General features: G+C 43.0%; 1 protein-coding gene and 1 long non-coding RNA gene across 2 annotated transcripts in view; one reads left to right on the forward strand and one right to left on the reverse strand.

Annotated features, from left to right (window-relative positions):
- The window catches only part of LOC139539670 (uncharacterized), a 36,205-nt gene extending 23,840 nt beyond the window's left edge, over positions 1–12,365 (reverse strand). Inside the window, exon 1 of the long non-coding RNA XR_011667975.1 lies at positions 11,977–12,365. This is a non-coding gene — a long non-coding RNA (uncharacterized lncRNA). The remainder of the gene's footprint in view (positions 1–11,976) is intronic.
- LOC139539667 (disintegrin and metalloproteinase domain-containing protein 10-like) overlaps positions 1–21,250 on the forward strand; it is a 70,824-nt gene that overhangs the window by 10,721 nt on the left and 38,853 nt on the right. The window contains exons 5-6 of the mRNA XM_071342834.1: positions 13,980–14,065; positions 17,518–17,640. Coding sequence (XP_071198935.1) covers positions 13,980–14,065; positions 17,518–17,640 — 209 coding nt within the window. The remainder of the gene's footprint in view (positions 1–13,979; positions 14,066–17,517; positions 17,641–21,250) is intronic.

Consider the following 21,250-nt stretch of genomic DNA (forward strand, 5'->3'; position numbering starts at 1 on the left):
CAGACCTATATCTATCCTACCCTGCCTTTCTAAGGTCTTCGAAAGCCAAGTCAACAAACAGATTACCGACCATTTCGAATCCCACCATACCTTCTCCGCTATGCAATCTGGTTTCAGAGCTGGTCATGGGTGCACCTCAGCCACGCTCAAGGTCATAAACGATATCTTAACCGCCATCGATAGGAAACAATACTGTGCAGCCGTATTCATTGACCTGGCCAAGGCTTTTGACTCTGTCAATCACCACATCCTCATCGGCAGACTCGACAGCCTTGGTTTCTCTAATGATTGCCTCGCCTGGTTCACCAACTACTTCTCTGATCGAGTTCAGTGTGTCAAATCGGAGGGTCTGTTGTCCGGGCCTCTGGCAGTCTCCATGGGGGTGCCACAGGGTTCAATTCTTGGACCGACTCTCTTCTCTGTATACATCAATGATGTCGCTCTTGCTGCTGGTGATTCTCTGATCCACCTCTACGCAGACGACACTATTCTGTATACTTCTGGCCCTTCTTTTGACCCTGTGTTAACAACCCTCCAGGCGAGCTTCAATGCCATACAACTCTCCTTCCGTGGCCTCCAATTGCTCTTAAATACAAGTAAAACTAAATGCATGCTCTTCAACCGATCGCTGCCTGCACCTGCCCGCCTGTCCAACATCACTACTCTGGACGGCTCTGACTTAGAATATGTGGACAACTACAAATACCTAGGTGTCTGGTTAGACTGTAAACTCTCCTTCCAGACTCACATCAAACATCTCCAATCCAAAGTTAAATCTAGAATTGGCTTCCTATTCCGCAACAAAGCATCCTTCACTCATGCTGCCAAACATACCCTTGTAAAACTGACCATCCTACCAATCCTCGACTTCGGTGATGTCATTTACAAAATAGCCTCCAAAACCCTACTCAATAAATTGGATGCAGTCTATCACAGTGCCATCCGTTTTGTCACCAAAGCCCCATATACTACCCACCACTGCGACCTGTACACTCTCGTTGGCTGGCCCTCGCTTCATACTCGTCGCCAAACCCACTGGTTCCAGGTCATCTACAAGACCCTGCTAGGTAAAGTCCCCCCTTATCTCAGCTCGCTGGTCACCATAGCAACACCTACCTGTAGCACGCGCTCCAGCAGGTTTATCTCTCTGGTCACCCCCAAAACCAATTCTTCCTTTGGCCGCCTCTCCTTCCAGTTCTCTGCTGCCAATGACTGGAACGAACTACAAAAATCTCTGAAACTGGAAACACTTATCTCCCTCACTAGCTTTAAGCACCAGCTGTCAGAGCAGCTCATAGATTACTGCACCTGTACATAGCCCATCTATAATTTAGCCCAAACAACTACCTCTTTACCTACTGTATTTATTTATTTATTTTGCTCCTTTGCACCCCATTATTTCTGTCTCTACTTTGCGCTTTCTTCCACTGCAAACCAACCATTCCAGTGTTTTTATTTTTTATTTTACTTGCTGTGTTGTATTTACTTCGCCACCATGGCCTTTTTATATTTTTATTTATTTATACATATATTTGTTTGCCTTCACCTCCCTTATCTCACCTCACTTGCTCACATTGTATATAGACTTATTTTTTTTCACTGTATCATTGACTATATGTTTGTTTTACTCCTTGTGTAACTATGTGTTGTTGTATGTGTCGAACTGCTTTGCTTTATCTTGGCCAGGTCGCAATTGTAAATGAGAACGTGTTCTCAATTTGCCTACCTGGTTAAATAAAGGTTAAATAAAAAACAGATAGGCCAGTCATGTGAGAAACTCGTCATCATGCAAGCGGTCAGACAAGTGAAAATTATGTTCAGTAAAGAAAACTTTAAGCTCTTCTCTTAATTAAAAAAAACTTGTCAATACTTTGCCCCTTGATAACCAGCGCACTTCTGTATGTTGTAAAAGCATTACATGGTCGCTGCCCATATCATTGCATAATGCAAAAAAATACACAAGATTTCAGGGGCCTTGCTTTAACAAAGTTAACCATTTTCACTGTAGTGTCCAAAACGTCTTTCAAGCTGTCAGGCATTCCCTTGGCAGCAAGAGCCTCTCAGTGGATGCTGCAGTGTACCCAAGTGGCGTCGGGAGCATCTGCTTGCACGCGCATTACCACTTCACTATGTCGCCCGGTCATGGCTTTTGCGCCATCAGTACAGATACCAACACATCTTGACCACCAAAGTCGATTTGATATCACAAAGCTGTCCAGTACTTTAAAAAATATCCTCTCATGTTGTCCTGGTTTCCAGTGGGTTGTGGAAGAGGATGTCCTCCTTAATTAACCCCCCCGTAAACGTAACAGACATGTACCAGGAGCTGTGCCAGGCCCGCCATGTCTGTTGACTCATCCAGCTTTAACGCATATAATTCACTGGCTTGTATGCGAAGCAGTAATTGTTTCAAAACAACTCCTGCCATGTTACTGATGCGTTGTGAAACAGTGTTGTTTGATGAAGACATTGTCTGTATAGTTTTTTGGGCCTTTTCCCCCAGCATTGTCCCAGCCATATCCGTGGCAGCAGGAAGAATTAAGTCCTACACAATAGTATGGGGCTTGCCTGTCCTAGCCACTCGGTAGCTCACCATATAAGGCGCTTCTAGCCCCTTCTTATTGAAGGTATCTGTTGCTTTTATACATGTCTTCCTACTCGAAAGTTGTCTTTATTCTCGCTCAAAAACCTCCTGTGGCTTATTTTTGAATTGTCATGTTTCATTTCTAAATGTCTGAGCAAGTGTGAAGGTTTCCCACGAGAGAGTAACGGTTAATGTGATTGGATGTTAATTATTTGACTAGGCTACCTGTATTTGACAAATAATAATTTTAAATCACATTTTTACTTGGCGTACCCCCGACGGTATTGCGCATACCCCAGTATGGGAATACCTGTCCTATAGGATCAAAAAATATGTCTGGTGACTGAGGGTTCTGGTCTACTCTGTGGCTGAGCATAGCACATTGTTTCAGTTTTATGAAATCCTTCTTTAGCCCTGAATTGGTTTGATCTTCAGGTCAACCCACTCAGAGTTTTTTTCTAGATTTAAAACCATTATATGTTTAAACTGTGCACATTTCAAATAAAAAGTGTAGTAGTCAGTTTAAAATACAGTGCCTTCGGAAAGCATTAAGGCCCGTTGACTCATCCACATTTTGTTACATTACAGCCTTATTCTAAAATGGATTAAATAAAATAAAATCCTCTGCAATCTACACACAAAACCTCATAATGATAAACCGAAAACCGATTTTTTGAATTTTTTGCAAATGTATTTTAAACAAAAAACAGAAATAACTTATTTACATAAGCATTCAGATCCTTTAATATGAGAATTGAAATTGAGCTCAGGTGCATCCTGTTTGCATTGACCACCCTTCAGATATTTCTACAACTTGATTGGAGTCCACCTATGGTAAATGTAATTGATTGGCCATGATTTGGAAAGGCACACCTGTTTATATGAGGTCCCACAGTTGACAGTGCATGTCAGAGCAAAAACCAAGTCATGAGGTAGAGGGAATTGTCCGTAGAACTCCGAGACATGATTGTGTTGAGGCACAGATCTGGGGAAGGGTACCAAAACATTTCTGCAGCATTGAAGGTCCTCAAGAACACAGTGGCTTCCATCATTCTTAAATGGAAGAAGTTTATGGTAGAGTGGCCAGACGGAAGCCGCTCCTCAGTAAAAGGCAAATAACAGTCCACTTGGAGTTTGCCAAAAGGCACCCAAAGACTCTCAGACATTTACATTACATTTTACATTTACATTTTAGTCATTTAGCAGACGCTCTTATCCAGAGCGACTTACAGTAGAGTGCATACATTTTATTACATTTTTACATACTGAGACAAGGATATCCCTACCGGCCAAGAGCAGACGCTCTTATCCAGAGCGACTTACAGTAGAGTGCATACATTTTTATTACATTTTTTACATACTGAGACAAGGATATCCCTACCGGGCAAACCCTCCCTACCGGCCAAACCCTCCCTAACCCGGACGACGCTATGCCAATTGTGCGTCGCCCCACGGATCTCCCGGTTGCGGCCGGCTGCGACAGAGCCTGGGCGCGAACCCAGCCCAGCCTGGGCGCGAACCCAGAGACTCTGGTGGCGCGATGCAGTGCCCTAGACCACTGCGCCACCCGGGAGACCGGGTGGAACAAGATTCTCTGGTCTGATGAAACCAAGATTGAACTCTTTCTGTGAATGCCAAGTGTCACGTCTGGAGGAAACCTGGCACCATCCCTACAGTGAAGCATGGTAATGGCAGCGTCATGCTGTGTGAGATGTTTTCAGCTGCAGGGACTGGGAGACTAAACAGGATCGAGTACAGAGACATCCTTAACGAAAACCTGTTCCAGAGCGCTCAGGTCCTCAGACTGGGGTGAAGGTTCACCTTCCAACAGGACAACGACCCTAAGCACGCAGCCAAGACAATGCAGGAGTGGCTTCAGGACAAGTCTCTGAATGTCCTTGAGCGGCCCAGCCAAAGCCCGGACTTGAGCCTGATTGAACACCTCTGGAGAGACCTGAAATAACTGTGCAGCAACGCTCCCCATCCAACCTGACAGAGCTTGAGAAGATCTGCAGAAAAGAATGGGAGAAACTCGCCAAATACAGGTGTGCCAAGCTTGTAGCGTCATACCCAGGAAGACTTAAGGCTGTAAATGCTACCAAAGGTGCTTTAACAAAGTACTGAGTAAATGGTCTGATACTTAGTATATAAATGTAATATTTCAAATGAGCAAAAATGTCTAAAAACCTGTTTTTGCTTTGTCATTATGGGGTATTGTGTGTAAATTGATGAGGGGAAAAAACGATTTAATCAATTTTAGAATAAGGCTGTACCATAACAACATTTGGAAAAGTCAAGGGGTCTGAATACTTTCCAAATGTACTGCATGTATGGGGAAATAAGTCTCTCACTGTTGCCGCCTGCTACCGACCCCCCTCAGCTCCCAGCTGTGCCCTGGACACCATCTGTGAATTGATCGCTCCCCATCTAGCTTCAGAGTTTGTTCTGTTAGGTGACCTAAACTGGGATATGCTTAACACCCCGGCAGTCCTACAATCCAAGCTTGATGCCCTCAATCTCACACAAATCATCAAGGAACCCACCAGGTACAACCCTAAATCCGTAAACATGGGCACCCTAATAGACATTATCCTGACCAACCTGCCCTCCAAATACACCTCTGCTGTCTTCAATCAAGATCTCAGCGATCACTGCCTCATTGCCTGTATCCGCCACGGGTCCGCGGTCAAACGACCACCCCTCATCACTGTCAAACGCTCCCTAAAACACTTCTGCGAGCAGGCCTTTCTAATCGACCTGGCCCGGGTACCCTGGAAGGATATTGACCTCATCCCGTCAGTTGAGGATGCCTGGTCATTCTTTAAATGTTACTTCCTCACCATATTAGACAAGCATGCTCCGTTCAAAAAATGCAGAACCAAGAACAGATATAGCCCTTGGTTCACTCCAGACCTGACTGCCCTCGACCAGCACAAAAACATCCTGTGGCGAACTGCAATAGCATCGAAGAGCCCCCGCGATATGCAACTGTTCAGGGAAGTCAGGAACCAATACACGCAGTCAGTCAGGAAAGCAAAGGCCAGCTTTTTCAAGCAGAAATTCGCATCCTGTAGCTCTAACTCCAAAAAGTTCTGGGATACTGTAAAGTCCATGGAGAACAAGAGCACCTCCTCCCAGCTGCCCACTGCACTGAGGCTAGGTAACACGGTCACCACCGATAAATCCGTGATAATCGAAGACTTCAACAAGCATTTCTCAATGGCTGGCCATGCCTTCCTCCTGGCGAATCCAACCTTGGCCAACAGCCCCGCCCCCCTCGCTGCTACTCGCCCAAGCCTCCCCAGCTTCTCCTTTACCCAAATCCAGATAGCAGATGTTCTGAAAGAGCTGGAAAACCTGGACCCATACAAATCAGCTGGGCTTGACAATCTGGACCCCCTATTTCTGAAACTGTCCGCCGCCATTGTCGCACCCCCTATCACCAGCCTGTTCAACCTCTCCTTCGTATCATCTGAGATCCCCAAGGATTGGAAAGCTGCCGCGGTCATCCCCCTCTTCAAAGGGGGAGACACCCTGGACCCAAACTGTTACAGACCTATATCCATCCTGCCCTGCCTATCTAAGGTCTTCGAAAGCCAAGTCAACAAACAGATCACTGACCATCTCGAATCCCACCGTACCTTCTCCGCTGTGCAATCCGGTTTCCGAGCCGGTCATGGGTGCACCTCAGCCACGCTCAAGGTACTAAACGATATCATAACCGCCATCGATAAAAGACATTACTGTGCAGCCGTCTTCATCGACCTGGCCAAGGCTTTCGACTCTGTCAATCACCATATTCTTATCGGCAGACTCAGTAGCCTCGGTTTTTCTAATGACTGCCTTGCCTGGTTCACCAACTACTTTGCAGACAGAGTTCAGTGTGTCAAATCGGAGGGCATGTTGTCCGGTCCTCTGGCAGTCTCTATGGGGGTACCACAGGGTTCAATTCTCGGGCCGACTCTTTTCTCTGTATACATCAATGATGTTGCTCTTGCTGCGGGCGATTCCCTGATCCACCTCTACGCAGACGACACCATTCTATATACTTCCGGCCCTTCCTTGGACACTGTGCTATCTAACCTCCAAACGAGCTTCAATGCCATACAACACTCCTTCCGTGGCCTCCAACTGCTCTTAAACGCTAGTAAAACCAAATGCATGCTTTTCAACCGTTCGCTGCCTGCACCCGCACGCCCGACTAGCATCACCACCCTGGACGGTTCCGACCTAGAATATGTGGACATCTATAAGTACCTAGGTGTCTGGCTAGACTGCAAACTCTCCTTCCAGACTCATATCAAACATCTCCAATCCAAAATCAAAGCAAGAATCGGCTTTCTATTCCGCAACAAAGCCTCCTTCACTCACGCCGCCAAACTTACCCTAGTAAAACTGACTATCCTACCGATCCTCGACTTCGGCGATGTCATCTACAAAATAGCTTCCAATACTCTACTCAGCAAACTGGATGCAGTTTATCACAGTGCCATTCGTTTTGTTACTAAAGCACCTTATACGACCCACCACTGCGACCTGTATGCCCTAGTCGGCTGGCCCTCGCTACATGTTCGTCGTCAGACCCACTGGCTCCAGGTCATCTACAAGGCTATGCTAGGTAAAGTGCCGCCTTATCTCAGTTCACTGGTCACGATGGCTACACCCACCCGCAACACGCGCTCCAGCAGGTGTATCTCACTGATCATCCCTAAAGCCAAAACCTCATTTGGACGCCTTTCCTTCCAGTTCTCTGCTGCCTGCGACTGGAACGAATTGCAAAAATCTCTGAAGTTGGAGACTTTTATCTCCCTCAACAACTTTAAAAATCTGCTATCCGAGCAGCTAACCGATCGCTGCAGCTGTACATAGTCCATCTGTAAACTACCCACCCAATTTACCTACCTCACCCCCCATACTGCTTTTATTTATTTACTTTTCTGCTCTTTTGCACACCAGTATCTCTTCTTGCACATGATCATCTGATGATTTATCACTCCAGTGTTAATCTGCTAAATTGTAATTATTCGATTTATTGCCTACCTCATGCCTTTTGCACACATTGTATATAGATTCTCTTTTTTTTCTACCATGTTATTGACTTGTTTATTGTTTACTCCATGTGTAACTCTGTGTTGTCTGTTCACACTGCTATGCTTTATCTTGGCCAGGTCGCAGTTGCAAATGAGAACTTGTTCTCAACTAGCCTACCTGGTTAAATAAAGGTAAAATAAATAAAAAAAATTTAAATGAACTCTACTGCAGTCATACAGATCAGGTTTAGTTATTTAAGTTGGCAAATAACTTATCCCTTGTTTTGCATTTCAAAGATGATGGTACAAAAACAAATACAAAAGAATGGTTGTGAAAAGTGAAAGTGATTATTGTTATGTCATGACATTATTATATAATATTTCATTTGACTTCAACAAGCCTAGTCTGAGCCAGAACAGCCCATAGGGCAGGAACCTATCTCCTGATTCTGTAGTGTGGGGCAGCTTGATATACAAGTACAACCCCTGTACAGGACGCTAGTCTATCGCAGGGCCTTACCCCCTATCCATCTCTTTAATGCTGGGTGCCAAGAAGAGAAGCATCGGGTAAAAAATGTTTTGTCTATGGTATGACTCAACCCATTTCAATATCAGGGTGGGCACTCTAGCTAGAGGCTCTTAAGGATCCGCCCCCTTTGTTTCAATTTTCGCTTAAAATGACATACCCAAATCTAACTGCCTGTAGCTTAGGCCCTGAAGCAAGGATATGCATATTCTTGGTACCATTTGAAAGGAAACACTTTGAAGTTTGTGGAAATGTGAAAGGAATGTTGTAGAATATAACCCAGTAGATCTGGTAAAAGATAATACAAAAAAAAAAAACATTATTTTGAAAATGTTTTGTACCATCATCTTTGAAATGCAAGAGAAAGGCCATAATGTAATATTCCAGCCCATGTGTAATTTAGATTTTGGCCACTAGATGGCAGCAGTGTACATGCAACGTTTTAGACTGATCCAATGAACTATTGAATTTTTGTTCAAAATGTTCTATCAATACTGCCCAAATGTGCCTAATTTGTTTATTAATAACTTGTCATGTTCAAAATTGTGCACTATCCTCAAACAATAGCATGGTATTCTTTCACTGTAATGGCTACTGTAAATTGGACAGTGCAGTTAGATTAACAAGAATTTAAGCTTTCTGCCAATATCAGATATGTCTATGTCCTGGGAAATTTTCTTGTTACTTACAACCTCATGCTAATCTCATTAGCCTACATTAGCTCAACTGTTGTTTTCCTCATCAATCTTCACACAATACTTCACACAAATGAATAAAAAATAAAAAACAGATACCTTATTTACATAAGTATTCAGACCCTTTGCTATGACATTCAAAATTGAGCTGTTTCCATTGATCATCCTCCAGATGTTTCTACAACTTGATTGGAGTCCATCTGTGGTAAATTCAATTGATTGGACATGATTTGGAAAGGCACACGCCTGTCTATATGAGGTCCCACAGTTGACAGTGCATGTCAGACAAAAAACCAAGCCATGAGGTCGAAGGAATTGTCCGTAGAGCACTAAGACAGGATTATGTCAAGGAACAGATCTGGGGAAGGGTACCAAAACATTACTGCAGCATTGAAGGTCCCCAAGAACACAGTGGCCTCCATCATTCTTAAATGAATGAAGTTTGGAACCACCAAGACTCTTCCTAGAGCTGGCCGCCTGGCCAAACTGAACAATCGGGGGAGAAGGGCTTTGGTCATGGAGGTGACCAACAACCCCCGATGGTCACTCTGACCGAGCTCCAGATTTCCTCTGTGGAGATGGGAGAACCTTCCAGAAGGACAACCATCTCTGCAACACTCCACCAATTCAAGCCTTTAGTTTGCCAAAAGGCACCTAAAGGAATATTCTCTGGTCTGATGAATCCAAGATTGAACTCTTTGGCCTGAATGCCAAGTATCACTTCTGGAGGAAACCTGGCACCATCCCTACAGTGAAGCATGGTGGTGGTAGCATCATGCTGTGGGGATGTTTTTCAGCGGCAGGGACTGGGAGACTAGTCAGGATCGAGGGAAAGATGAATGGAGCAAGGTACAGAGAGTTCCTTAATGAAAACATGCTTCAGAGTGCTCAGGACCTCAGACTGGTGTGAAGGTTCACCTTCCAACAGGACAACGACCCTTAGCACACAGCCAAGACAACACAGGAGTAGTTTCGGGACAGGTCTCTGAATGTCCTTGAGCGACCCAGCCAGAGCCCGGTGTTGAACCTGATCGAACATCTCTGGAGAGACCTGAAAATAGCTGTGCAGTAACGCTCCCCATCCAACCTGACCGAGCTTGAGAGGATCTGCAGAGAAGAATGGCAGAAACTCCCTAAATACAGGTGTGCCAAGCTTGTAGTGTCATACCCAAGAAGGCTGTAATCACTGCCAAAGCTACTTAAACAAAGTACTCAGTAAAGGGTCTGAATACTTATGTAAATGTGATATTAACTTTTTTTTTATTTTATAAATTTGCAAAAAATTCTACAAACCTGTTTTTGCTTTGCCGTTATGGGGTATTGTGTGTAGATCGGTGAGGGGGGGAAACTATATAATCAATTTTAGAATAAGGCTGTAACGAAACAACATGTAGAAAATGTTGAGGGATCTGAATACTTTCAGAGTGCCTTCAGAAAGTATTCATACCCCTTGACTTATTCCAAATGTAGTTGTGTTACAGCCTGACTCAAAATGGATTACATAGATTTATTTTCTTAGCCATCTACACACAGTACCCTAGAATGACAAAGTGAAAACATGTTTTTAGAAATGTTAGCTAAAAATTGAAAATGTAATACAGAAATATCAAATTGACAGTAGTATTAACACCCCTGAGTCAATACTTTGTAGAAATAGCAGCATTACAGCTGTGAGTCTTCCTGGGAAAGTCTCTAAGAGTTTTCCACACCTGGATTGTGCAACATTTGCCCATTATTCTTTTCAAAATACTTATAGCTCTGTCAAATTGGTTGTTGATCATTGCTAGACAACCATGTTCACATCTTGGGATAGATTTTCAAGTAGATTTAAGTCCAAACTGTAACTCGGCCACTAAGGAACATTCACTGTCTTCTTGGTAAGCAACTCCAGTGTAGATTTGGCCTTGTGCTTTAGGTTATTGTCCTGCTGAAAGGTGAATTAATCTCCCAGTGTCTCATGGAAAGCAGACTGAACCAGGCTTTCCTCTAGGATTTGGCCTGTGCTTAGCTCCATTCCATTTTTTTTATCCTGAAAAACTCCCCAGTCCTTTGTGATTACAAGCATCAAACATGATGTAGCCACAACTATGCTTAAAAATATGGAGAGTGGTACTCAGTAATGTGTTATATTGGATTTTCCGCTAACATAACACTTTGTATTCAGGCCCAAAATGTATTGTTTTGCCACATTTTTTGCAGTATTACTTTAGTGTCTTGTTGCATGTTTTGGAATATTTTTATTCTGTGCAGACTTCCTTCTTTTCACTCTGTCAATTAGGTTAGTATTGTGGAGTAACTACAATGTTGTTGATCCATCCTTAGTTTTGTCCTATCACAGCCATTAAACTCTGTAACTGTTTTAAAGTCCCGATTGGCCTCATGGCAAAATCCCTGAGTGGTTTCCTTCGTCTTCGGCAACTGCGTGAGGAATGACACATATATCTTTGTAGTGACTGGGTGTATTGATACACCATCCAAAGTGCAATTAATACCTTCACCATGCTCAAAGGGATATGCAATGTCTGTTTGTTTTTTACCCATCTACCAACAGGTGCCCTTCTTAGCAAGGCATTGGAAATCCTCCCTTGTCTTTGTGGTTGAATCTGTGTTTGAAATGCACTGCTCGACTGAGGGACCTTACAGATAATTGTATGCTTACAGGTACAGAGATGAGGTAGTCATTCAAACATCATGTTAAACACTATTATTGCACACAGTGAGTCCATGCAATTTATGACTTATTAAGCACATTTTTCCTGCTGAACGCATTTAGGCTTGCCATAACAAAGGGGTGGAATACTTATTGACCCAAGACATTTCAGCTTTTCATTTTTAATTAATTTATAAAAAATAATCCCCTTTGACATTATGGAGTATTGTGTGTAGACCAGTGACAAGAAAAGCTGAATTTAATCCATTTTAAATTCAGGCTGTAACAAAGGTATTGCTGGAAAAGCAATGATTTTCTTAAAATGTTATGTATTTAGTGTGTTTTGTTCAGGATTTCGTCCTCAGTCCTCCAAGTTAAAATACGTCTCATATGATATTCCGTTTTCAAAGTTTTCCTTACCAAAACATCCAATTTTATAGAGTATGAGATTATTACACAAGTGAGGTGCAAAAATACTAAAGCAGATTTACCTAACTCAGTGGAGATTGAAGGGATCTACAGAGTTAACCATCACTGAAACCGGGTAAGGTAGCTCGTACGTCTGTAGGTTCACAGTGAAGTAAGGTCCGGTGGAAGTTTGTGTAAGAGGGCTTTAGAAACAAAAATTGTGCAATGTATCAATCGATGAGACCTCATGGAGGGCCAGCCTACTTTCTGATACAGAATGCAGTGATGTGAACTGAACCTGACGCCTCTAATAAAGCATAGTGTGCTATGATAAACTGCATCCAATGGCTTTAATACATTGTCAGCTGCATTCATATAAACTACCGTTCAAAAGTTTGGGGTCACTTAGAAATGTCCTTGTTTTGATAGAAAAGCATGTTTTTTTGTTCATTAAATTAACATCAAATTGATCAGAAAACAGTGTAGACATTGTTAATGTTGTAAGTGACTATTGTTGCTGGAAACGGCTGATTTTTTATGGAATATCTAGATAGGCGTACAGAGGCCAACCATCACTCCTGTGTTCCAATGTCACGTTGTGTTAGCTAATCCAAGTTTATCATTTTAAAAGGCTAATTGATCATAAGAAAACCCTTTTGCAATTATGTTAGCACAGCTGAAAACTGTTGTGATGATTAAAGAAGCAATAAAACTGGCCTTCTTTGGACTAGTTGAGTATCTGGAGCATCAGCATTTGTGGGTTCGATGACAGGCTCAAAATGGCCAGATACAAATAACTTTCTTTTGAAACTCGTCAGTCTATTCTTGTTTCGAGAAATGAAGGCATTTCCTTTCGAGAAATTTGCACAGAAACTGAAGATCTCACACAACGCTGTGTACTACTCCTTTCACAGAACAGAGGCCCAGGTGCACAACTGAGCAAGAGGACAAGTACAACACAAAAAAACAAAACAAATAGCATGGTTGGTTAAGAGCCGATAAGACGGCAGCCCTCCCCTCCGGCACCATCTTGTTACTGTGTATTTGTGCATGTGTTCATGTGTTTAGACAGTAGTTAGTATATGTTAACGTACAGTGCCTTTAGAAAGTTTTCATACCCCTTGACTTATTCCACATTTTGTTGTGTTACAGCCTGAATTCAAAATGGATTACATTTTTTTTTTCTCACCCATCTAAACACAATACCCCATAATGACAGTGTAAACCTTTTAATTAGATTTTTTTTTTTAAAGGAAATACAGAAATATATAGAATCACCTTTTTGCAGACCTGGATTGTACAACATTTGCCCATTATTATTTTAAAAATTCTTCAAGCTCTGTCAAATTGGTTGTTGATCGTTGCTAGACAACCATTTTCAAGTCTTGCCATAGATTTTCAAGCAGATTTAATTCAAAACTGTAACTTGTCCACTCAGAAACATTCCCTGTCTTCTTGGTATGCAACTCCAGTGTAGATTTGGCCTTGTGTTTTTGGTTATTGTCCTGCTGAAAGGTGCATTCATCTCCCAGTGTCTGGTGGAGAGCAGACTGAACCAGGTTTCCCTTTTGCATGTGCCGAGCACCATTCTGTTTATTTTTTATCCTGAAAAACTTCCCAGTCCTTAATGATTTCAAGCATACCCATAACATGATGCAGCCACCACTATGCTTGAAAATACAGTCCCTTCAGAAAGTATTCACACCTCTTGACTTTTTCCACATTTTGTGTTACATCCTGAATTTAAAATAGATAAAATTTAGTATTTTGATCACTTGCCTACACACAATACCCCATAATGTCAAAGTGGAATTATGTTTTTAGGGTTGAATTCCTATTGACTCAAGACATTTTAGCTTCTATTTTTTTATATTAAAAAAAGAATGATAATATACCACTTTGACATTATGGGATATTGTGTGTAGGCCAGTGACACAAAAATCTAAATTGACTCCCTTTTACATTTCGGGCTGTAACAACAAAATTTGAAAAATTCAAGGGGTTTGATTGAATATTTGCTGAGGACACTATGCGTGTGCTTTTCCAGTGTGTGTTTACATATGTGTGTGTGTTTATCCACATATAGATGCTCCTCCCATGGGAAGCAGTCGTGACGGGTTCTGTGGTGCAGAACGTCTGCGGCGCCTTGCCCAAAGCCTCAGACCCAATCAGGTAGTTCAGACCAGACATCTTATCTTATATATATACATCTTATATCTTATATAAAATAAAGGGAACACTTAAACAACACAATGTAACTCCAAGTCAATCACACTTCTGTGAAATCAAACTGTCCACTTAGGAAGCAACACTGATTGACAATAAATTTCACATGCTGTTATGCAAATGGAATAGACAACAGGTGGAAATTATAGGCAATTAGCAAGACACCCCCAATAAAGGAGTGGTTCTGCAGGTGGTGACCACAGACCACTTCTCAGTTCCTATGCTTCCTGGCTGATGTTTTGGTCACTTTTGAATGCTGGCGGTGCTTTCACTCTAGTGGTAGCATGAGACGGAGTCTACAACCCACACAAGTGGCTCAGGTAGTGCAGCTCATCCAGGATGGCACATCAATGCGAGCTGTGGCAAGAAGGTTTGCTGTGTCTGTCAGCGTAGTGTCCAGAGCATGGAGGCGCTACCAGGAGACAGGCCAGTACATCAGGAGACGTGGAGGAGGCCATAGGAGGGCAACAACCCAGCAGCAGGACCGCTACCTCCGCCTTTGAGCAGGAGGAGCACTGCCAGAGCCCTGCAAAATGACCTCCAGCAGGCCACAAATGTGCATGTGTCTGCTCAAACGGTCAGAAACAGACTCCATGAGGGTGGTATGAGGGCCCGACGTCCACAGGTGGGGGTTGTGCTTACAGCCCAACACCGTGCAGGACGTTTGGCATTTGCCATAGAACACCAAGATTGACAAATTCGCCACTGGCGCCCTGTGCTCTTCACAGATGAAAGCAGGTTCACACTGAGCACGTGACAGACGTGACAGAGTCTGGAGACGCCGTGGAGAACGTTCTGCTGCCTGCAACATCCTCCAGCATGACCGGTTTGGCGGTGGGTCAGTCATGGTGTGGGGTGGCATTTCTTTGGGGGGCCGCACAGCCCTCCATGTGCTCGCTAGAGGTAGCCTGACTGCCATTAGGTACCGAGATGAGATCCTCAGACCCCTTGTGAGACCATATGCTGGTGCGGTTGGCCCTGGGTTCCTCCTAATGCAAGACAATGCTAGACCTCATGTGGCTGGAGTGTGTCAGCAGTTCCTGCAAGAGGAAGGCATTGATGCTATGGACTGGCCCGCCCGTTCCCCAGACCTGAATCCAATTGAGCACATCTGGGACATCATGTCTCGCTCCATCCACCAACGCCACGTTGCACCACAGACTGTCCAGGAGTTGGCGGATGCTTTAGTCCAGGTCTGGGAGGAGATGCCTCAGGAGACCATCCGCCATCTCATCAGGAGCATGCCCAGGCGTTGTAGGGAGGTCATACAGGCACGTGGAGGCCACACACACTACTGAGCCTCATTTTGACTTGTTTTAAGGACATTACATCAAAGTTGGATCAGCCTGTAGTGTGGTTTTCCATTTTAATTTTGAATGTGACTCCAAATCCAGACCTCCATGGGTTGATAAATTTGATTTCCATTGATAATTTTTGTGTGATTTTGTTGTCAGCACATTCAACTATGTAAAGAAAAAAGTATTTAATAAGAATATTTCATTCATTCAGATCTAGGATGTGTTATTTTAGTGTTCCCTTTATTTTTTTGAGCAGTGTATATATATATATATACACACACACACACACACACACACACACACACACACACACACACACACACACACACACACACACACACACACACACACACACACACACACACACACACACACACACACACACACACACACACACACACACACACACCTGAAAAGAGACACTTCCCTGTCCTAATTTCAGTTTTTGTACTCAATCTTGCTTAGCATTTTCTCATCTGTGAAACCATAATTGTAATTGGCTTCCGAACCCTTTGATAACCAGAACTAACCAACAAAATGTTTGACAGAATTCATGAGAAAAAGGTGTGTAAATAAAAGATGAGAGAAAATATTTGATTTGTAGTATTGATTTGCTTCTTTTTCCTCTGTAGACGATCTACATATATAGTATCTATTGAAGATCATACAGTGAACAAAAATATAAAATGCAACATGTGAAGTGTTGGTTCCATGTTTCATGAGCTGAAATAAAAGATCCCAGAAATGTTCCATACACACAAAAAGCTTATTTCCCTCAAATGTTGTGTACAAATGTGTTTATATCCCTGTTAGTGAGCATTTCTCCTTTGCCAAGATAATCAATCCACCTGACAGGTACTGATTAAACATCATGATCATTACACAGGTGCACCATAAAATGCCACTCTAAAATGTTCAGTTATGTCATACAACACAATGCCACAAATGTCTCAAGTTGAGGGAGCATGCAATTGGGATGCTGACTGCATGAATGTCCATCAGTGCTGTTGCCAGAGATTTTAATGTTAATTTCTCTACCATAAGCAACTGAAAACGTTGTTTTAGAGAATTTGGCAGTACGTCCTACCGGCCTCACTACTGCAGACACGGCGTCCATGTACAGCATCCTGTGGGCATGCGGTTTAATGATGTCAACATTGTGAACAGAGTGCCACAGGGTGACAGTGGGGTTATGGTATGGGCAGGCATAAACTATGACCAATGAACACAATTGTATTTTATCGATGGCAATTTGAATGCACAGAACTACCGTGATGAGATCCTGAGGCCCGTTGTGAGGCCCATTTCTTTTAAGGTACTGTATGTGTGACCAACAGATACAAATCTTTATTCCCAGTCATGTGAAATCCATAGATTAGGATTCATTTATTTCAATTGACTGACTTCCTCATATGAACGTTAACTCAGTAACATCTTAGAAATTGTTGCAAGTTGCGTTTATATTTTTGATGAGTATATATATTGTTCTTTAGCGCCATAATAAGCTACCCTGTAAACTGATTCAATAAACAGCCTGCATGGCTTTGCGTGCCAGCTCCACGTATTTCCTCAATCTATTGTAGGCAGGCAGGCCATTGTCTCTGAGGCGTGAGGCTAATTGGTTTGTGGTCCCTACATCTTGATCAACAATGGATACAGGGACAATTGAACATGTACAGAACATCATGTATAGTTATTTATTTATAGCCACTTGTTTGTAAACATAAAGAATATCCTTTATTTTGAGATTAGCTATAAAATGTATCGAGCAGATGTTTTTCCCTGAGGAACTTTCCATCCTGCCGATCCTGTTCACCCTCCCTCAGACACTTTCCCACAGGTGACTGGCCCTGAGGTCACACTCTGTCTATGTGGTCATGCTAGAAAGGATGAAAATTGGATTTTAACCACAAACCTTAGATTTACCCAACAGGATGTGCGTTATTGGTGAATAACCACACATTTGTGGTGGAGTGAGAATGCAAAAGGCCGTAAAATGAAATAACTAATGTTCTTCCTGAATGGTTTTGACTAGCTTCCTATTTTGTCATTTTGATCATGTCTATCTCTAGTGACTACTGTCTCATGTGACATTCACAGGAAGTTCCAGTGTCCCGGTCGAAGAGAACATTGGACCAGTCTAAAACCAGCTGTCTACTCCACCTCCATGCTGACCACTTCTACTACAGGAAGTTCAAGAGTGTCGAGGCTGTTGTGGCTCAGGTGACTGGTCGTAAGAAAAAAGCCAAATAGATGGTCTGTATGATATTGGATGTCTTTAAAAATAAATTATCCATGTCTATGGGTATGTAAGGGGCCTTCTTGTGCCTGTCCTTTCAGCCCAGTGGCCTTATACTACTTTCTGAAGTTTGTACCCCAAATTTCCATTTATGGAATGGAGAGTTTAATTGTATTTTTGGACTGATAACCAACCTCCGCCCTTTCCGCGTGCCATTTGTGAGTTCCTTCGATGGGAAGGGTCGGGGCCCAGGGTGTCTGCCAAAAATGACCTGTTCTATGTTTCAGGACCCAGAGAACATGCAGTACTTTTGAAACCCTAGCATGCTTGATGCAGTCATTATGTAACATTGGTATGTCAGAGATAATGCATCAGGATTTCCCTCAGTTCCCTCAGTAATCCTGTTCGCTCTATTTACTAACTTTGTTCTCGGATATCGCATTCAGAACTGGAGGTACTACACAATATTGTACACATCTGGACAAAAGTTCACTGACTTGTTTTGGGTAATTTTCTCTTGCCGTTTAGTCATTTGTTTTAACCATTGTCCAGCATATTTAAATCGTCTATCAGAACTTCTTATCAGGATGTTATGGTTTGTTGTTATCGCACTTATTGCTCTGAATTGTTCTAACTTGATAACTCTAGATCTTTTGGATCTGAACTGTCTGTCAAACATGTTATTTAAAGCCATGCACCACACCCCAATATGGGATGCCGCCCCCCCCCCCCCCCCCCCCCCCACTGAAAGTTGCCTAGCAACAACCACTGGAACCTAAAAGACACCCACCATGAGCAGTATCAGTGCTTGGGGAAAATCACTTGGGTAGCCAAGCCCCCCCCCAAAAGCCATATTACAACCTGTGTTGTGATAACTACATTGTTTGCTCTATAACCTGTTAAGTCATATGCCTTTAGACCGTGATATATAGGCCTAAACGCTGAGACAATAAGAAGTCACAGTGGCAGGATAAATTCAACCACACCTTTGTTTTATCACAAAATTGGATAGCAACCTCTGTCTGGTGAAGTCCACAAAGCATATTGCATATAACAGACAGTTACATGAACAGTAGCATGGAGAAGCAAGTTAATGTTTCCAACATTTTCGGACCACTAAACAACTATTGATTTAGAACCACAGAGCGTGACCGCAAGTCACAAAGAAACAGGGGCTGCCTCCACTAATCCAGCACCAATTCAACTTCAACAGAATCAAATCAACTCTGCTTAGTCTAATACATTGACAACTAAAAGACTCCATAAACAATTTACTCCAATCAATGTAAGCTAAATATGATGTGGCTGTCCATGGTTCTGATTTGTGTGTGGGTGTGTGCGTGCATACACGCACAAGTTGAAAACATGTTGACTCGCCGTACTTGTAGAGAAATGCCAATGCCATCCTCCTCTCTTTCATGTTGACGAAACTGTCTATCACTCTGTCATACAGTAAACGCTTTTATTTTTTGTTCTAGGCTACCTGGCTAAAATGCTGGCTCGCTAGCCTAACTTCCTTTCATGGGCAACGTTAGCTAGTTAACATTATCATTTTACATCTAGCTACATATTGAACTTCCATTCTCTCAGGCCAGGGGCGCAACAATGTATGAATTAATGGTTGGAGCAGAATTCGCCGTTATACTGTAATCATTGGCCAGAACGGAGAATTAAGTAAAACCACAAGTCCAAATCCATATCTCCATCCATGGCTAATTTAGGAAAGGGACAATTTTATCTAGCTAGCTAGCCAGACACCAGAGGACAACACAACGAGATGCAACAATTCAAGTTGTTTCTGTCAATCAATCAATCAATCAATCAATTTTATTTTATATAGCCCTTCGTACATCAGCTAATATCTCGAAGTGCTGTACAGACACCCAGCCTAAAACCCCAAACAGCTAGTAATGCAGGTGTAGAAGCACGGTGGCTAGGAAAAACTCCCTAGAAAGGCCAAAACCTAGGAAGAAACCTAGAGAGGAACCAGGCTATGAGGGGTGGCCAGTCCTCTTCTGGCTGTGCCGGGTGGAGATTATAACAGAACTATGCCAAGATGTTCAAAAATGTTCATAAGTGACAAGCATGGTCAAATAATAATCATGAATAATTTTCAGTTGGCTTTTCATAGCCGATCATCAAGAGTTGAAAAACAACAGGTCTGGGACAGGTGGCGGTTCCATAACCGCAGGCAGAACAGCTGAAACTGGAATAGCAGCAAGGCCAGGCGGACTGGGGACAGCAAGGAGTCACCACGGGCGGCAGTCCCGACGCATGGTCCTAGGGCCCAGGTCCTCCGAGAGAAAGAAAGAGAGAAGGAGAAAATTAGAGAGAGCCAAGATTTTCAAAATGTTCATAAATGACAAGCATGGTCAAATAATAATCAGGAATAAATCTCAGTTGGCTTTTCATAGCCGATCATTAAGAGTTGAAAACAGCAGGTCTGGGACAGGTAGGGGTTCCATAACCGCAGGCAGAACAGTTGAAACTGGAATAGCAGCAAGGCCAGGCGGACTGGGGACAGCAAGGAGTCACCACGGCCGGTAGTCCCGACGTATGGTCCTAGGGCTCAGGTCCTCCGAGAGAAAGAAAGAGAGAAGGAGAAAATTAGAGAGAGCCAAGATTTTCAAAATGTTCATAAATGACAAGCATGGTCAAATAATAATCAGGAATAAATCTCAGTTGGCTTTTCATAGCCGATCATTAAGAGTTGAAAACAGCAGGTCTGGGACAGGTAGGGGTTCCGTAACCGCAGGCAGAACAGTTGAAACTGGAATAGCAGCAAGGCCAGGCGGACTGGGGACAGCAAGGTGTCATCATGCCCGGTAGTCCTGACGTATGGTCCTAGGGCTCAGGTTCTCAGAGAGAAAGAGAGAACGAGAGAATTAGAGAGAGCATACTTAAATTCACACAGGACACTGGATAAGACAGGAGAAGTACTCCAGGTAACCAACTGACCCTAGCCCCCCGACACATAAACTACTGCAGCATAAATACTGGAGGCTGAGACAGGAGCGGTCAGGAGACGTCAATGACGTATCAAAATCAAATCAAACTTTATTTGTCACATGCGCCGAATACAAAGTGTAGACCTTACCGTGAAATGCATACTTACAAGCCGTTAACCAACAGTGCAGTTCAAGAAGAGCTAAGAAAATATTTACCAAATAAACTAAAGTAAAAAATAAAATAAAAAAATAATAAAAAGTAACAATAACATAACAATAATGAGGGGTTACCGGTACCGAGTCAGTGTGTGGGGGTACAGGTTAGTTGAGGTAGTTTGTACATGTAGGTAGGGGTGATGTGACTATGCATAGATAATAAACAGCGAGTAGCAGCAGTGTACAAAACAAATTGGGGGGGGGGGGGGGGGGGCAATTTAATAGTCCAGTGGCCATTTTATTAATTGTTCAGCAGTCTTATGGCTTGGGGGTAGCTGTTAAGGAGCCTTTTGGTCCGAGCCTTTTGGTCCTAGACTCGGCGCTCTGGTACCGCTTGCCGTGCGGTAGCAGAGAAAACAGTCTATGACTTGAGTGACTGGAGTCTGACAATTTTATGGGCTTTCCTCAGACACCGCCTATTATATAGGTC

This window comes from Salvelinus alpinus, chromosome 15 (genome assembly GCF_045679555.1).
Source record: "Salvelinus alpinus chromosome 15, SLU_Salpinus.1, whole genome shotgun sequence".
NCBI classification, from domain to species: Eukaryota; Metazoa; Chordata; class Actinopteri; order Salmoniformes; family Salmonidae; genus Salvelinus; species Salvelinus alpinus.